General features: G+C 58.5%; 1 protein-coding gene across 3 annotated transcripts; it reads right to left on the bottom strand.

The window, feature by feature from the left end:
- Positions 1-1,288: 1,288 nt before the first annotated feature.
- On the bottom strand, positions 1,289-18,794 carry CELF6 (CUGBP Elav-like family member 6). 3 transcript variants are annotated; one of them, XM_054641855.2, is made up of 13 exons: positions 18,408-18,794; positions 14,349-14,431; positions 7,964-8,012; positions 6,379-6,504; positions 6,215-6,294; positions 5,611-5,754; positions 5,120-5,264; positions 4,889-5,038; positions 4,546-4,608; positions 3,668-3,748; positions 3,419-3,562; positions 2,236-2,385; positions 1,289-2,067 (listed from the first exon to the last, which is right to left on the bottom strand). In XM_054641855.2, the coding sequence occupies exons 1-12, from the start codon at positions 18,649-18,651 to the stop codon at positions 2,258-2,260; spliced, it is 1,437 nt and encodes a 478-aa protein (XP_054497830.2). In that variant the 5' UTR covers positions 18,652-18,794; the 3' UTR covers positions 1,289-2,067; positions 2,236-2,257. The 3 variants fall into 3 exon arrangements, with proteins under 3 accessions (XP_054497830.2, XP_054497827.1, XP_054497829.2); XM_054641852.2 differs by having other exon boundaries at positions 6,379-6,507; positions 18,408-18,793; XM_054641854.2 differs by having other exon boundaries at positions 3,668-3,745; positions 6,379-6,507; positions 18,408-18,793.
- Positions 18,795-18,854: the final 60 nt, after the last annotated feature.

Raw genomic sequence — 18,854 nt, 5'->3', positions numbered from 1 at the left:
CCATCCCAATAACTCCATGGACACGGAGGCAGTGCCAGCACAGCTGCATCCTGCTACAGCCAAACCTGGATGGAAACCCACGAGAGATATCCCAGAGGCTGCCAGGGCTCAGGGGCAGAGGGGGCTGGGCACTGCTGTCCCCACAGTCCAGGGGCTCTCCAGGTCAGTCACAGCAGCACAAGACCAGGATTTCAGCCAGGATTTATGATGGAATTTAAGAACAGATCTAAGAATTATCCTGGTTTTGGTAGAGTCACCACCTGAGTCCTGACAGGTTCATTACACCAGTGGGTTCACTCAGTGTCACTTCTGGCATGTCCCTGTCCTCTGTCCCCCCTGGATCCCAACATCTGGCTATCCCCACTTGTCCCACACTGGCTGCTCCAAGTATCCAAGGGCCACCCAAACCTGGGCTGGTGGCCATTCCCTCACCCCGGCCCTGCCACCTACCCCTTGGTTGGGGAGGGTTGATTAAATTTGTGGGGTTTGGGGTTTTTTCGTCAAATAAAAAATAAGTCACTTTCCTGGGATCCTGGCAGTCACTCAGCTGTACCCACAAGTGCGAAGGGATATCTCATGGGACATGGCCACATCTCTCTGAAGCTCTCTCTATGTCTCTTGGAAAGATCAGTGAAACCACAGGGCTGTGTCCTGTCCTGATTCCCTCTGCAGCCAGGGTGAATTCCTCCAAAAAATAGCAACTCCTGTGAAAAAGCAAATAAAAGAGATGCCTATGGTGCTCTCCCAGCTTCACCAAATCCTGGTGGATGCTCCAGCCCAGCTGGAGCTGAGCTGGCCATGAAGGGGGCCCGGGTGTTGTGTTTGGGGGTGGACGCGGCAGCAATTGCTCCAAAGAACCAACCAAGGTGACGATTTTGACAAAATAAGTTTATTTCGCTTCACTTCATTTCGGCCGAAACCTCACATTTTTCTTTTTTTTTTTTAAGTTTTTTTTGGCTGAAAAAAAAAAACCCAACCCAAAAATCCCCCCAAACCAACCCAAAATGCAAAGAACCACATCACTCCACCCTCTGCCAGAGGCGACCGAGGAGCTCCAACTCCCCCTGGGCCATGGAGCTGGGGGAGCCACTGAAGGTCCCTCCCACAAATCCCCTCTGCATCCCCCCAATCCCCAGCCACGAACTGGCCCCCGAAACCGAGCCCTTGAACCCCCCAAATCCGAGCCCTGTAGGAAACGCTCGTGGCTCTGAATGCCCGAGGGTTTTACTCAACCTTCTTAATTTTTGTTGGATTTTCTCCTCCTTTCCCGAAGTTTTTTTGTGTGTTTTGTTTTGTTTTTTTTTAAATTAATTTATTTATAGATATATTTAAAAAAAGCAATAGTCCTTTGGTCCCTAAACTCTAAGGAATGATATGACTCTGAAACAAGTAATCCTATGTCCCTGTGCCAGTGACAAGCAGGGGAAGCGCGTGTCCCGCCACCCTGCTCCATGGGATATATATATATATATACTTATTTATATATATCTTCTATAAGTCCAACATACTTTGATCCTTCTTTTTTTTTCCCCCAATGCAGGGAAAAAGGAAAATCTTGCCGTTTTTCTTTATCATCCAAACAAACATCCTCCAGGTGAAGCGCCCGAGGCTGGTCCCGTCCCACCGGCTTTGGTTTAAGAATCCATTTGGAGCCTCTTTTCCTCGTTTCTCCTGGGAAATCGGTAGCAGCAAATGGGTGCTTTAAAAAAAACCCAAAAAACAAAGGTAGATCGTGGCCCGGCTGCCCGGAGCCATCAGCCTTGCTCCCAGTGAGGGATCCGGTGAGTCCCGGCGAGCGGCCGGCGGCGAATCGCAGCCCCGGCACCGCATCGCTCCCCTCCTTCCTTGTCTTCCTCTCATTCCCGTTAAACAACAAACAAGACCAGTTTGGGAAAAAATTCAAAAAGGAAAAGCTACGACCAAAACGCTCTCTTCTTTGCCGTTTTCTCCTTCACCTCCTCCTCCTCCTTTTCCTCCTCCGGGATGTGTTGCAAAGAAAGAGAGTTACGGGTTTGGATACTGCACTTGGGGAAGGGGAAAGTCGTCAGACACTGCGGGACGTCCGACCTGGAACAGAAGGAAAGGGCTGTCAGCCTGCTTCTGGGGGATGGAGGGAGGCACCCACATCCATTGGGTGGCTGGTGCCAGGCAGAGATCCCTGCACACACTGGGGATGTAACACAGGGACGGTGGGATGCTCCATGACCGCCACGTCCCCAGGGCCAGGCCCCTCACCTCTCCGCAGGCTGAGCTGGGGTCAGTAGGGTCTGTTGGCGTCTTTCGGCCGCTTTAGCTGCACTTTTAGCCTCTTCATGCCGATCTGGAAGCCATTCATGGCCTGAATGGCCGCCTGAGCACTCGTCGGATTGTCAAAACTGACGAAACCTGGCAGGGAGGGGACACGGGGGCTTGTCACCACACACATCACAGGTGGCTGCCTTGCCTCAAGCCAGGCATGAAATCCTGTGGGATGTCCCAGGTTTGGGAGTGCTGGGAGAGGGGGTCCTTGGGTAACATCACAGCCCCGGATTGCAGGGGACTGGGTGACAGGTGATGGCACCTGCAGGGACACCGTGGTCTGCAAGGATACTCAGCTGACAAGGCTGTGAGGACAGCATCATAAGAGGGTCCACAGGACACTGGAGTTGTCTGCAGGAATACTATGGGATGGGATTTGTGGGGTCACTGGGGTGACAGGGTCTGTTAAAGTGATAGGGGCTGCAGGGACACTGAGGTGATGGGGTCTGTGGGGACACCAGGATGGGATGTGTGGGCTCAGGGAACATCTGTAGGCCAGGTCTGCAGAGACCCTGAGGTGATAGGGCCTCTAAAGACACCACAGTGAAAGAGTCTATGGGGACACTGAGGTCTCTGAGAGGGAGATACAGATCCCTGAGCAGGGGACATAGGGAGAGTTGGACCCTAAGCAAGGGACAGCAAGGAGACATGGGCATGTGAGAGACTAGGGAAAGAGAAATCCCCAAGATGAGATGTTGGAGAGACAGACTCTCAAGCAGGGACTTCAGGGAGAGTTGGACACCTAAGATGAAGATGCTCTGGGTTGTCCAGAAGAGCCAGACTCCCAAGCTGGGAAGACTGGGGAGAGCCAAACCCTTGAGCTGAGATTTGGGGAGAGACAGACCCCCTGAGGTGGAATATTAGGAGAGCTGGACCTCCAGCCTGGAGACCAGAAAGAATGGGACTCTGGAGCTGGAGACTGGCAAGAGCTGGGATGTCAAGGAGCATCAGCTATTTAAAATGGGATGCTGAAGAGAGCCAGACCCCTGAGCTGGGATATTGAGGAAGAGCCAGAGCTCCAAGCTGCAATGTTAAGAGTAGCTGGAACCTTGAACTGGGGACTGGGAAGAGCTGGAGCCCTGAGCTGGCACACCAGGGAGAGCCACACCCTGGGACTTACCAAAGCATTTACTCTGGTTGGTGGCACGGTCCACAAAGACTTTGGCAGAGATGACGTTGCCGAAAGGCAAAAACATCTGCGTGAGCTCCGCGTCCCCGAACTCCTGGGGCAGGTGATAAATAAACAGGTTACAGCCCTCGGGACCTGGGTGACACACAAAGGACAGGACACGTCAGCTACGAGGTGGGGTCACCCTGGGGGGGCACCGAGGAGCCACTGGCCCCACATGGGGTGACCCCCACCCCTCACCTTCTCTCTGCTGCTGCGGGATGAGGGGCGCTTGCTGGGGAAAGGCTTGGCTGATGGGAGCGTAGGCAGTGGGATATGCTGCTGGAAGAGAGAAACAAGAAGCTGAGGCCATGGCACCTGCCCCAGCCATGGAGAGGGCTGGGACAGGCAGGTCCCCTGCTGCCACCTGCCATCGAGGGGCCTCTCCTGCCCTACAGCTGCTGGCTCTGCCCTTCCCGCCCCTCCCGACACACCAGGGATGTGGGAACAGCTCTCCCAGGAGAAATGCTGGTGATAGCAGTAATATAGCCTCAAGGCTGAGGAAAGATGGTACTTTTGGCTGAAAAACCCCAAAGATTTGGGGTCCAAAACTTGATTTTCTGCTGCAAATCTGGACGTTGCTGTCAATGCTCCTAATTAAATGGCTGCTGGGCTTGACATATTTCCATGGGAGGCTCTGGCTCTTTTCCCTCCACAGCCCATGTCCTTGGCCATCAGACTTGGCCATGTGATGAACATCAGACTTCTGGTGTCTTGGTGTGGCCCTCTGTCACCTCCCAAATCTTGCCCCCTCTTCTCAATACCACTGCCAGGGCTCCCCCATGGAGTTCTCTCAGCTCCGTGGGTATTAAAATTCACTTTGCATGGGGGGCCATAAATCCAAAATTTGCATGGGGGGCCATAACAGGAGCCAGTGGGATGAGGGGATGGTTCTTTCATCGGCATTGCCACCCTGGAGCTCCTGCCAGGGCTCAGCCCCTGCTGCTCCCCTCATGAATCCATGCCCAAATACACTGCCCCAGTCCAATGTTCAACCCCAGGGTGAGGTTCACTCCCAAAAATAACAGTGTGGAGCAAAGATGGGAGAGAGGGAAGGAGTGGGAAGCGAAGTTTGAGACCTGCATAGTGCTGCATGCCGGCGTAGGCCTGCTGGAGGGGGTCTGCCACCGTGGGGCTTTGAGCTGGGAAGAGAAGAGAAAGGAGAAGGAAGATAGAATAAGCCAGAGAAAGCCAGGGATGCATGCACAGCTCCCACGGGAAAGGGCTCCTGACCAAGCGCTGCCATGGAGGGGCAGAGCTGCTCCCTGCCTGAATTCCCTCCTCCCTGCAGTGATGCCACGGGAGCACACGGCGGGTTCATCCAGCGTGTTCCAGGGATGGGGAGCACCCCTTGAGCGTCCCGCATGAGCCAGGCACACTCCCCCAGCCCCGGGGGCGCGGCGGGGCCCCAGAGGGCTGTACCTGGGTAGGGGTGGATGCCATTGGTGTAGATGGTCTCGGAGGCGGGCTGCCCGTTGGTCTGGGGCGGCAGCGGGCTGAAGCCGTTCACTCCAATGGGCGTGGCAATGCTGGGCACCGGCGCCGTGCTGATCCCCGGAGGGGTGCTTGTACCTGCAGGAGCATGGCGTCAGGGCCGGCAGCGCCCCGAGAGCGCCCCCCGAGGATGTCAAATGGCAAATGCCAGGGTCCTACCTGAAGAGGGAGTGAGGGGAGCAGCCACCAGCCCGCTGACATTGAAGGCGGCCATTTGTTGCATCTGGGCGGCAGCGATGGCAGCCATGGGGTTGAGGCAGGTGCCCTGTGCGGCCGCCATCAGGGCTGCCTGCTGCTGCATGATCTTCGGGAAACAAGGGGGGAAAGGGGACAGAGAGCGAGAGGCAGAGAGAAGGAGAGAGAGGGGAGGGCAAATCAGCATCTCTGCTTTGGATGGGTTCAGAGGGATAAATGCCACCTGCTGCCAGACCCAGGGACGGGAGTTTTGGTCTCAGTGATGCTAAATATGGGACCACTGAACCCTACAACCACCCTCAGCTGTGGGCAGGAAGCCCTGCATCTGCCCTTAAACAGTGATACACCAGCCCTCCCAGGCATCCACACACCCTGGCACTGGTGCTTTCAGGGGCCAAACCAGCCCCCCCACCCACGGGGGTACCTCAAAGCCCCCGGGCTGCTCCAGCTCCTACCGCTTGCGTGTAGGCCCCGTAGGCACCGAACTGGATGGTCATGGGGTTGAAGATGCCCAGCTGCCCCGCCATCTGATGCATCCGCCGCAGGGTCCTCTCCTTATCCGTGTCTGCAAACTTCACCACCAGGCTGGACGAGGCGCCCTGAGGTGGGGGGAAGATGGGGCTGATGGTGGGACCACAGCAATGCCCCAAAGTGTGCACCTGCTGTTGGTGTGGCTCACAGTGTCCGCAGCAGCCTCAGCCCTGGGGACGCTGCCCAGCTTGGCAGCAGCAACCAGTGATCAATGTGAGGTTTAATTATAGCCAGTTTTTCTCCCCAGTGGCAGCTCCCTGACCTCTGCTTCCTTTCCCTTTCCTTGTCCACAATTCTGACCTTCAGCGTTAATTAAACTGCCCCTTTCTCTGGCACGGAGAGAATTAGCCCCACGCTCCCACCTCTAGGGCTCAGCACCTTGTCCAGGAGGAACCTGGGGTGATGTGGCCAACAAATTGCCAGTCTGTAGGATTTTGATGCAATTAGACTGAGGATCAAATTAGTGGGTGATTGGATTAAGCAGGCAGCGTGGGGTCAGCCAGGGCAGGGTGTGAGCCTGGCACTTACCGGCATAGTTTGGCTGCCATGCAGGCTGTTGATGGCAGCCTGTGCCTCGGCGTGGCTGCCGTATTTCACAAAGGCACAACCTAAGGGAACAGAGGGAACATGGGACAGGTTGGATTTGGCCATTGTGGGTCCACAGGGTGCCCACCCGGTGCCCCAAAGCCCACCTTTGCTGGCTCCATCAGGCCCTCGGAGGATGGTGCATTCCTCAATCTGGCCAAAGGGCTCAAAGAGGCGGCGGACGTCGTCCTCGCTCTGCTGCTTCCCCAGCATGCCCACAAAGAGCTTCCTGTCTTCTAAAAACAAAACCAAACCCATCAGAGAGTGGGAGGTCACTCACCATCCCAACCCCTCACCAAAAATGGTGTATGGAGGAGAAGGAGCCAAGTGACATCAGAGGAAGGGAGCGACACCAATCCCACGGAGAAGGTGCTGGGCTTATCATCTCCATCCTACAGAACTCTCAGGGTGGGAAAACCTCTCCTGTGGGGAAATTGCTGAGGGGTGAGTCCTGGAAGAGCCATTGCTTTAGGGAGTGGAGCTGAGGCTTTTCTCAGGGAAGGGGGGGGCTGGCTCCCCCAGCACTGGGGTGGGATGCGGTGGAACAAAGAGAATCCACAAACTGGAGGTGATCACCCTCATGTGATCGACTCACAGAACAACCCACAGCCTCCAGCCGTGCCCAGGGGACATCAATAACCCAAACACAAGAGAAGGGATAGTAAATAATGAGAATTTCATGATTATTACCAGCATCTGTCTTGTGCGGCCGCGCGCTCCCGCCGCACGCTAATGGCATTTGACAAAGGAAATAAGGTGCCCTGTCAAGAGCGTTGCTGGGGAAATAAATAAATAATGGCAGGAGACGATGAATGCTTAGTCCGTTAAGGTACCAAGAAAATTAGTTAAGGGAATAGGGCTCGTGTGTTGTCTAGTTAAACATAAAGCACCTCCCAGGGGCAGTGGGCTGGGCAGCCCAGCGTTGCCTCCTGGGTGAGGGGGCTGGAGATGGGAGCCCCAGCTCACCCATTGATTTTTAATCCTTCACCAATTACGCTCGGTAAGTGGGTAATTTATTTGCCAGGTCCCTCTGGGACATGCTGGGACCAGCTCCCAGTGTGTTTAATAACAGGGTTTGGATGGGGGGGAGCCACCCCAGCCATCCTGCCAAGTGCAGGCAGCCCCATGAGAGCATCCTTCATGTCCGACAGCGCCTACCTGCCCAGCAACACAACAGATGTGGGATTTTGATCCAATTCCTGCGGTTTTGCCCAAACGATCACCTCAGCCTGGCAATGCCACAGCCCAATGAGTGGCAAATGCTCACAAAGAATTTGGGGGAGTGGTAGTTTGAGAGGGGCTTGGGCCATATGCAGCCAACTCCTGCCCCGGGGTCCCCACAGGCAGCTCTGGAGAGGGAATTGCATTTTTTGGTAAATTCAGGTGGTGAGGGAGAACAGCTGGCTGGTGCTCTGCCCCCCAGGATGTTGGGATGCTCATGGTATGATGTCAGGACATTCCCAGGATGATATCAGGATGTTCCCCTCAGCTGACCAGACAGGGAGAGAGAAGATGGCACTTGCTCTGCACCCAGGTTTGGATGCCACCAGCAAAGGCAGATCCTTTCCTGGATTCCTCTGCAAACCAACCTTCACACAGCAGCCCTCGTGATGCCACCATGTCCCCCATCACCCCCTAGGCGACCCTGTGCCCCCCTGCCCATGCCAGGCATCTGGAGAATTGAGGACCTACCTCCTCGGCCCTCGCTGTCGGCCGGCTTCACCTGGATGGGGCGGTTCATCTGCAACACAAGCGAGAGCGGGTGGTCAGTGTGGGGGTCCCTGAACCCTTTCCATGGGGAACAGCAGGATTTGGCCAATGACTGGCACTGGGAGCTGGGGAAAAGGGGAGGGACCCGCATGAACAGATCTGGGGCTTGCGGCCACAGAGACCCGGGGATGCCATGCGCAAAGGGCAATGCTCTGGCCCTGGCTATGGGCACCCAGTGCTGCAGGCGCCCGCGGGGCTGCCGGTGCCAGGCTTGGCCGCCTGCCTGCTTTCCTCGACTGCAAAGGACTGCAGAGGCAGCAGTAGCACCCCGCCAGCCCCTCTGGCACCATTGCCCTCCTTTTCCCAAACCTCACCCAAATTTGGCCTCCTCCTTGTCACCGCCATGTGCACCCACGAGCGTGACACCCATGTGCAGCAGGACACGCTGGGCTGGCAGGCACATCCCTGGCCTGCTGCCCCATGGAGCCCTTCCTCCTCCTCCTCCTCCTCTCTCCCCCTCCTTTTTCCCCTCTTTTAGCCGAAAAATGCTACAATTATGGCCGTTTCCATGGCAACAAGCGTGCTTCCCCCGCGATGCTGCGGAGCCCGAGCCATGTGCTCGATGGGGTCGCCACGGCAACAGCGAGATGTCACACATGACGGCGCGGGGGCGCACACACGAACACGCCCTGAGCACACACGGGCACAGTCGCCCCCATGTGTGTGTGTACCCCCATTCCAGGTGCCCCCGCTGCACCCCTGGTAGGGGTCCCTAAATTTTAGGGATGGGTGGGGGCAGAGACAGTCCCCCCCACATCAGGTTGAGGAAGAGGATGGGTAAAAGAGAAGAGGAGGGAGGTTTCCACAGCAACCGCCTCGTCTCCAGGGAAACGTGGAGAGAAATGTCAGCGCAGAGCTGGGGATGGTCCAGGGAAGGGATTGAGTCCCCAGGAGTCATGGGATGGCACAGAGTGGCACCGAGGGACACCTCAGTGTCACCCATTATGTCACCAGTCCCCCAAACATCCACCTTGTGTAGGGGCAGGATTTGGCTCACCCCAAACTCTGGAGGCTGTGACAGCACCGAGACCCTAAACCCAGAACCCCGCTGTCCCACTCACATCCCTGCCACAGCCGGGAGGAGGGAACATCATTTTGGGGGGGCTGCCCCCCTCCACTGACCCGCCAGCCCCATTTACCAGCGTGATGGCCTTTGATGGAATAAATTTCCCATGCCCGCTGCTGTATGCTTAATGTAATAAACCCAGTGAGGATGATTTAGAATAACATTTACGGAGCCGCAGAATGTCATTTTGATGTGTCTCCCGTCTCCGCTCGCCGGTTATTAAACTGTATTGATTCCCCGGGAGCGGCTGATGTTTATAAATGTCAGGCCTCAGGGACCAGCTAACCTACCCCAGGGCTGCCACACCACACCAAGGAGAAATTGCCCTAGCCTCTAGACAACCCCAGAAGGAGGTTTTGGCACCCTTGACATCACGATGTGCCCACCACAGGGTGCTCGATGACCCCCTGTGGCACCCAGAGCTCCTGATTGTCCCCACAGCACCCCTGCACCGTGTCCACACAGCCTTCTATCCATCCTCCCACACTAAACAGCCACCCAGGCATTTCCCCCTGCTCCTGACACCCACCTACCCACCCTGCAACACCCATCCATCCATTCATCCATCCTGGACACCCACACACCCATCTTCCCCCAGGATTCATCCAGCCATACCCCAGCACCCATTCCCATAACATCCATCCATCCCCATAGAACCCATTCATATCCCCATCCTCATAACACCCATTTGTTCCCATAGCATCCATCTATATCACCAACACCCATCCATCCACCCCCGAATACCTGTCCATCCCCATTGCAGCCAACCACATCCCCAACATCCATCCCCATACACCCATCCATTCCCACAGCATCTATCTATATTGCCAAGATCCTCTATCCATCCCTCAACACCCATCCATCCTCACAACACCCATCCATCCTCACAACACCCATCCATATCCCCAACACCCATCCATCCCTGATCACCCTTCCATCTGCCCATCCATCTTCCATCTTGCCACCACCCACCTTTCCACTCCCACAGCATCCATCCATCCATCTCCCACACCCCAAGGACATAGTGACACCCTGCTTGGGGTGTTCCAGCACCAACCATCATCAGCAGTTCACAAAGCCCCAGCTACCCCATGGCCAAACCACTGGTGTTCCACAGCACAGGGGATCACCAGCAGTTGCTAAACCACCTCCTGACTGCTCAGGCACTGTCACCCACCCAAATTTGGAGCCCCTCAAGAAACTGGATACCAGGGAGAGCCAGCCCATAGAATCACTGCCAGGGGATGTGCTCAGTGGGTCACTTCTGGCCTTTGTTCCTTCCTTGACATCACACTCCTCCTCCTTGTCCTCACAACCAACAGTCAGAGGATCCAGCAGGCCACCATGCACCCAAATGAGATGGAGGTGGCAGGTGACACTGGAGCAGCGTGTGCCTGTGGGAGCCTCGTGTCCATGCCACCCCAGGGAGACAGGAACCGAGGTACTGGCAGTCACTTGTCACTGGAATACCTTGAGCCCTGGGGGCAACTCACAGCAAGGCCACAGAGCCAGCCTGGGGACAGCCACACCACTGCACAACCCTGCACGTGTATGACCACCCTGGCACACCCTGCACATGCCCACACACCTCTGAACACAACCAGAGACCCCAGCACTCCCCGAGCACAGCCACCCCCAGTCCCCCTGGCACAGCCGCACACCCCGGAAGCCGCACACGTGTGCCCACGCAGCGCTGCGCACACCGCGCGTCTGTCCCAGCATCCACGTGTGCCCATGCGCCACTGCACACAGCCCCACGGGCACCTGCACAACCCCAGTCTGCATGCCATGCATCCCACAGAGCCCTGCCTGCTGCCATGGATCACACTCAACCACAGGCACACAGCCTGGGATGCACAGCCAGCACCAGGGATACGATGCCCCTTGCCTCAGTTTCCCCGTTGTAGCAGCAGGACCCATAGTGGGACCCCGGGAGCCCTCTGTGGGCACACTGACACCTTGGGTGGGCTCACGGCACCCCCAGCAACACCCACATCCCAACCCCATGGCCACCATGCACACCTGAGCCCACCTGCACACACCTGCACTCCCTGTCACACCCGGTGTGCCCACACACCCTCACTGCTGCCACTCCCCCAGCCCATGTGCACCCACACCCTGTCACCATCACTGGGGGCAAAGACACCCTAAGCTCCTCTTCCCACACACACAGACACCCACGTGCTTGCACACCCACCTGCACACACCCGGGGGTCAAAGCTGCACCCCTGCCAATGCACACACCCCTCCCTGCACCGCCTGCGGGTGCAACACCCCCGAGCGCTGCCCCTTGCACACCTGCACCACACACACACACACACACACACACAGAGCTGCGGTGGAAAAATACACCCTCCAGCCAGCACACACACCAAACCCATCCCTGGGGGCAGATACACCTCCTCACCATCATCCTCCATCCCTGCCTGCAAATACCACCCCCCCCAGCATTCCTGGGTGCCAGAACACCCTCCTCACCGACACCCTCACCACACACAGCCTCCCTGGGTCCAGATACATCACCAACACCCCTCTGCCGACACCCTCCCTTTCCCTGGGTGCAGATTCACCCTCTCAGCCACACACACACACAGAGCCCCCACCCCTGAGTGCAAATACACCCTCATCACCAATACATGCACCCCATCCCTGGGTGCAGATACACCCTGCACAGCAACACTCACACCCACACACCCCATCTGTGGGTGCAGATACATCCCCTCACCAACACCCCTCCAACCCCATTCTTCTGTGCAAATACACCCTCCTCACCAACACTCCTCTATCCCCAACACCCATCCCTGGGAGCAGATACACCCTGTCACCAACATCCCCAATCCTCATTCCTGTGTGCAGATACACCCTGCAACACCCACAGCCGCCCACCCCATCCCTGGGAGCAGATACACCTCCCCACCAACACCCCTCCATCCTCATCCCTGTGTGCAGATACACCCTGCAACACGCCCACTCACACACCCCGACCCCGTGTGCACATTCACCCTGCTCATCAACACCCCTCCATCCCTGTCCCTGTGTGCAAATACACCCTGATCACCAGCACTACTCCATTCCCATCCTATGCCTGGGAGCAGATACACCCCCTCACCAACACTGCTCCATTCTCATTCCCATCCCTGGGTTCAGATACACTCCATCACCATCACCCCCACTCACACCCACCATCCCTGTGTGCAATTACACCCTGATCACAAACACGGCTGTATCCCCAACCCATCCCTGGGAGCACCCCCTCACCAATACCCCTCCATCCCCATCCCTGTGTGCAGATACGCCCTGCTCACCATTAACACCCCTCCATGCCCATCCCCAGGAGCCAGGATCTACACCCTCGCCATCACCCCCGCTCCCACACAGCATCCCCGGGAGCAGATACACCCCTTCGCCATCACCCACATCCCTCCTAGAGCCCCTCCGGTGCAGCCCCCCCACCCTGGCGCGAGCGGAGGCTGCCGGGCGGTGCCGGGCCGTGCCGGGCCGGGCGGAGGCGGCGGCAGACAAAGGCGGGGCCCTACCTCGATGCAGAGGATCTTGGACCCGGCGGGCACCCACAGCACGGGCGGCCGCGGCCCCGGCGCCGGCACCTGCGGCAGCTGCATGGCCGGACCGGCCGGACCGCCGGCTCCACCGAGGCGGTTCGGCTGAGCTCGGCTGCGCTCGGCTCCACCCGAGACGGTTCGGCCGGGTTCGGCTTAGCTCGGCAAGGCTCGGCAAGGCCGGGCTCGGCTGGGCTGGGCTGGGTTCGGCAAGGCTCGGCTGGGTTCGGTTCGGCTCGGCCGGATTCGGCTGGGCTCGCGCAGCGGCGCGCGGGGGGCGGGGCACAGGGCGGGGCGGCCGCAGCCCCGCCGAGCCGAGCCGGGCCGGGCCAGGCGGGGGGCGGGGCCTCATTGGGGATACGCCCATCGCCGTCTGGACACGCCCCCGGTCCCCCGACACGCCGGGGGCGGGGCCTGGCTGGGGTTGGGGGGCGAGGGTGGGAGCACGGAGGGTGTGCAGGTACAGGGGGTCAGCAGGTACAGGGTATGAGCATAGGTACAGGGGCTGTGCAGGTACAGGGTATGAGCAGGTACAGGGGTGAGCACAGGTATAGGTGTGTGAGCAAGTACAGGGGGTGAGCACAGGTATAGGTGTGTGAATACACGAACAGGGGATGTGTAGATACAGGGGGTGAGCACAGGTACAGGTGGTATGAGCAGGTACAGGGTATGTGAGCACCGGTATAGGTGTGTGAGTACAGGTACAAGGGGTATGAGCAGGTACAGGGGGTGAGCAGAGGTAGAGGGGTGTCACATAAACGCACATGGGTGTGCTTGTGTGCACAAGCAGAGAGGTGTGCACAGACACAGATGTGTGTTCACAGGCACTCATAGGTGTGTACACAAGAGCATACACATGGGTGTGTGTGAGAACAGAAGGGGTGCTCAGGCACAGACAGGTGAGCACACACAGGTATGAGCACCTGCATGGGCACAGGGTGTGAGCACAAGCACACAGTCCCCTGCACTGCTGTGTGCACACGCACACAGAGGGCTGGGCACAGCTGTGACCCCCTGTGGGGCACGCAGCCTCACGTCCATGTGCACACACGTGCTCACACACTCACCCCCAATCCCCAAGCGAGGGGCCATGGCAATAGTGATGCACACCCACGTGTGCCTGATGAGAATCCCCAGGCAGGGCCTGACCCCGGCCTCCTTTAGGCTGCCAAGGTGGGCTGTTAACTCTTGAACCTACTGAAGTGTGGCCCTGCCGGTGAGAGCACGGCTCAGGAAGCCACATCCCCGCAAACCTCATCTCCCTCTGTCAGCTCCACACACACACAGCAGGGATTGATATTCATGGGCCCCGGCTCTTTCCCCAGCCAACCCGCGGGCCCATTGATTTTTATTTAGGCGAATAATTAAATATTTATTTTCACTTTGTTAAGCTCGGGAGGTCGGAGCCCACAGAAAGCGCAACAGCACGCGGGCGGCTGGAAAATCGATGCCTCGGTTTGCGGCTGCTGGAAGTGGCTCCCGCGCCTCGGGGAGGTGTCACCAGCCCCCGCCCTGGCTCACCCCAATCCCTCGGTGTCGCTTAAGGCTTCCATGCCTTGGGGAGGTGTCCCCAGGTGCTGCTCCAGCTCAACAGGACCACCTGAGTGTCACTCAATTCTCCCGTGCTCCAGGGAGGTGTCACCAGGCCCTACCCCACTGACCCTGCCGCCCTGGTGTCACTTACCCCTGGCAGTGTCTTCTGCTCGTGCAGGGCACTCTGTGCCTTCAGTGCGGAGTCACGGGCGCAGTAGGTGAGAAAGGCACAGCCTGTGGAGACAGGGAGACAGCATCAGTGTCCGGCCTGATATTGCCACAGTGCCCTGTGCACACAGGGAGCTGGTGGCACAGCTGATATGGCACTGTGGTGTCTCAGCATCCTGGCATCCAGCACAGTGATTCCCAGCACACCAGCACCCTGGGACTGTGACATCCAGCATCCCAGCACTCTGGCACCCTGGCACAGCGGCATCCAGAACCCCAGCAACCTGGCATGGTGGCATTCAGCACCTCAGCACCATGGCATCCAGCATCCCAGCACCCTGACATCCTGGCACCCTGACATTTAGCATTCTGGCACCCTGGCAGTCTATAAACTGGGATCTGGCACCCTGGCATGGTGGCATCCATCACCTCAGCACCACGGCACCCAGCAACAAGCACCCTGACGATCTGGCACTATGGCATCCAGCAGCTCAGTAGCATGGCATCCACCATCCCGTTGCACTGACATCCTGGCCCCATGGCATCCAGCATCCAGCATCCTGGTGCCCTGGTACTCTACACCCAGATGGGCACACACAGGGTCACAGTTCACCCCCAGAACAGGGTAGGAGATGGAACAGCAGGACGAAGGAAAGAGCCAGGGAGGAGCAGGCAGCACATGGGCAGTGGCACTCTGGCCCCAGCCCTGGGGAAAGCCACAGCCCGAGTCCTCCAGGAAGCAGATCTCCAGGTGTCGAGACTGTGCACCCTCTCTTGCCATCACAGTTCTCCCAGCCTAAGCATCCTCCTTGGGATGAGATTCATGTGGTGAAGGCACTCCGGCTCCTTCGACATCATGGCGCTTTGGAAATCGGGAATACGCCTGGGGTGAGGTTTTCCCACGCTGACTCACGCTGCCGAGCCACTCGCTCGCAGAGCTGGCAGCAACGAGAGAGCCCTGGGGACAGGGTCCGGTCCTCTTCGCTCGTCTCTCCTGAAGCATTCCTGGTGCCTGTGCCACTGCTGCACCGCTCCCTCCCTGAGGGCTCCCCCCCAATTTGCTGGGGTCACATCCAAAAGCATCTGAAAGTGATATTAAAACAGCAGCAAAACAGTTTCCCTTCAACAAAGTAAATATTTAATGAATAAAATTGACATTGATGCATTTTTAATATTGGCACAATTAAATCCGCCAGCTGATTAAGTATTAATAACTCTTAATAAGTACAATCAGCGTGCCTGGGAGGAGAGGGAGCATGGCGGCAGGGCGGGGGACGCTGCGGGATGGGGTCCCTCGCCCGCCTTGGGGCGTTGGGGACATCTGCCCTTAACGGAGAGCAAGGAGAGATCCCCCTGGATCAATGCTCTCCCGCTGCGGGTGGCAAGGGGAGATCAGCTCAGCAGCTCGCCTCAGTCCCGGTGCCATTTCCAGTGTTTACCATCTGTAATCATGTTGGCTTCCTGCTCTCCGCTCTTCTTTCTCTGTTTTTTTTTCCCTGTTTTTCCTGCAGGCAACAATGTAGACGGTGCCCGGGCATTCTGGAGAAGTTGGGAGGGCTGGCGCAGGAGCGGTTCTGCTCTGGAGGCTCGCCGGGAGGGAGGATGCTGTTCAAATTAGAGGAGCGTCCGCAATTAAATCATGCGGCTGGGCCGCAGACGTTGAAGCCCGCGCTGGAGGAAGTGCAGAGGGAGCCTGGAAGGGTGCAAATCCCATTGATCCAGGCACAGAAGCAGCTTCAGAGACACGTGGAGAAATGCTGGAGGCCAAAAGTGCCAAAACTGATAGAGTCCAGGCAGCTGCCCCATAGCCGAAGGGCATCGACAAGGCAGCAACCACAAACGCCAAGTTTTGGCTTCCCAGGAAAGTCCCAGTGAAGCAGGTGCTGGCTGTGGCACAGGGGTTTGGTGACAGCTTGTGGCTCCTGTCTGGGTGACACCTGGGGTGCCTTGACCCTGCTCTGGCACTGCACAGCACAGCTCTTGGGTGGGGGGGTCCGTGGAGACCTCGGTGCTGCCTGTGTGGCTCCCTGGGTGTGCCACTGCTCCTCATGCCGTGCCACAGGGCCGCAGCACCTGGGACACACGGCAGACATGGCACGTCCCCATCCACAGTGGGGTGTCTGTACCCCAGGGGTGCTCCAGCTCCAGGGGTGCACAAACTCATGTGGCTGTGCTGATGCCAGACAGGTGCCCCCAAGGCAGGCAGATGTTCTAAAATCCATTGCAGTGCTCCCTGCCCTGTGATGCTCTGATCCCAGGGGTGCCCCCAAGCCAGACAGCAGCACCCTGACCCCTGGTGGGTGCTCCCCTCTTCCTCAGGGGTACCCCAATCTTAGGAGGGGGCCATATATCCAAACAGTCCATTCTGGGGTGTTCCCACCTCAGGATGCTGTACCTCAAGGTTTCCTCCAACTTAGGAGCACCTTCACCCCAAAGGTTTCCACTCCTTAGGGTGCCCCATACCTATGGATGTAGCCTCCACATCAAGGAGATCTTCACCTCAGGTGTAACTCAGCTGAGGGGTGCCCCATATTTGGGTACCCCACCTCAGGGTGTCCCACCTTAGGGACATCTCCATTTCAGGGTTACATCACCTCACAGGTACCCCCATCTCAGAAGTGCCCCATACCAGTGTCTGACCTCAGGCATACTTCCAGATCATGGTGCCCCCTCTCAAAGCATCCCAGCTGTACCTCAGGGTGCTCCACCTCAGGTTATCCCACCTCATGGGTGCCTCCACCTCAGGCACATCCCACCTTAGAGGCATCCCTGTCTCGGGATGCACCATCTCAGGATGCCCCACACGAGGGGCACCCTCATCTCAGGGCATCCCACCTCACTGGTGGCCCACACTTAGGTACCAAACCTCAGGTTGTCCCATCTGATGGGGAAACCACATTTCAGGGGTGCCTTTGCCTCAGGGATATCCTACCTCAGGCTGTGCCATATCAGGGGTGCTCACATTGGGTGCCTTTGCCTCAGGGTGTCCCACTTCAGGAGTATCTTCACCCCAGGGGTCCCCCTATATGCCAGGGTGCTCCATCTCAGTTTATCCCACCACAGGGGTACCACAACTGAGGGGTCCCCACCCTCAGAGCATCCCACCTCAGGGCATCCCACCTGAGGGGTATCCCTTTGTCAGGATGATCCATCTCCGGCTGTCCCACCTGAGGGGTACCTCACCTCAGGGGTATCCCACCTGAGGGACAGGACCTCACCTGAGAGGTTCCCCCCACCTCAGTTTGTCCTGCCGCACAGGTGGTCCATACTTAGGTGCCACATCTCAGTGATGTCCCACCTGAGGGGTCTCCCATCCCAGGATACTCCACCTCAGGGTGTCCCACCAGAACAGTACCTCACTGAGGGGTGCCCCATCTCAGGGTGTCCCACCAGACCAGTATCTCACTGAGGGTCCCCCCAGCCTCAGGGTGTCCCACCAGAGTGGTACCTCACTGAGGGTGTCACCCACACCTCAGGGTGTCCCACCAGAGTGGTACCTCACTGAAGGGTGTCACCCACACCTCAGGGTGTCCCACCAGAGTGGTACCTCTCTGAGGATCCCCCCCACCTCAGGGTGTCCCAGCAGAGCAGTACCTCACTGAGGATCCCCCCCACCTCAGGGTGTCCCAGCAGAGCAGTACTCACTGAGGATCCCCCCCCACCTCAGGACATCCCACTAGAACAGTACCTCACTGAGGATCACCCCCACCTCAGGGTGTCCCACCAGAGCAGTACCTCACTGAGGATCCCCCCCACCTCAGGGTGTCCCACCAGAGCAGTACCTCACTGAGGATCCCCCCACCTCATGACATCTCACCAGAGTGGTACCTCACTGAGGATCCCCCCCACCTCAGGGTGTCCCACCACAGCAGTACCTCACTGAGGGTGCTCCCCACCTCAGGACATCCCACCATAGTGGTACCTCACTGAGGATCCCCCCCACCCCAGCGTGTCCCACCTCACCTCAGGACAGCCCCCACACCTGGGTGTCCCACATCAGGGCATCCCACCCGGGGGGTGCCCCGGCCCGCCGCCCCCGCACCTTTGTGCATGCCGGTGAAGCGATCCTTGAGCACGGTGAGCTCGTAGATGCGGCCGAACTCCTCGAAGAGCGGCTTGAGGTCGCTCTCCTCCAGATTGCGCGGAATCTGCCCCACGAACAGCTTGATGGCGTCGTGGTCCTTCATGGCGATGGCGCCGGGCGGGCGGCTCAGCCCGTTCACCCGGCCGCTGTTCGCGGTGCTGAACGCCGCCCCCGCCGCCTCGCCCGCCGCCGCCGCCGCCATGGCCCGTTCCGCGCCCCGCCCCGCCCGACCGGCACCGCTCGGCACCGCCCGGCACCGCTCGGCACCACTCGGCACCGCTCGGCTCGCCTCGGCACCGCTCGGCACCGCCCCGCTCGGCACCTCTCGGCTCGGCTCGGCTCGGCCCGCGCCCGCCAGCGGGCCCGTGACGTCAGCCGGACGGCCCCGCCCAGGGGTGCTGTATT

The sequence above is a fragment of the Agelaius phoeniceus genome, chromosome 13 (assembly GCF_051311805.1).
Source record: "Agelaius phoeniceus isolate bAgePho1 chromosome 13, bAgePho1.hap1, whole genome shotgun sequence".
Taxonomy (NCBI): domain Eukaryota; kingdom Metazoa; phylum Chordata; class Aves; order Passeriformes; family Icteridae; genus Agelaius; species Agelaius phoeniceus.
This window is presented reverse-complemented; position numbering and strand designations above follow the sequence as displayed.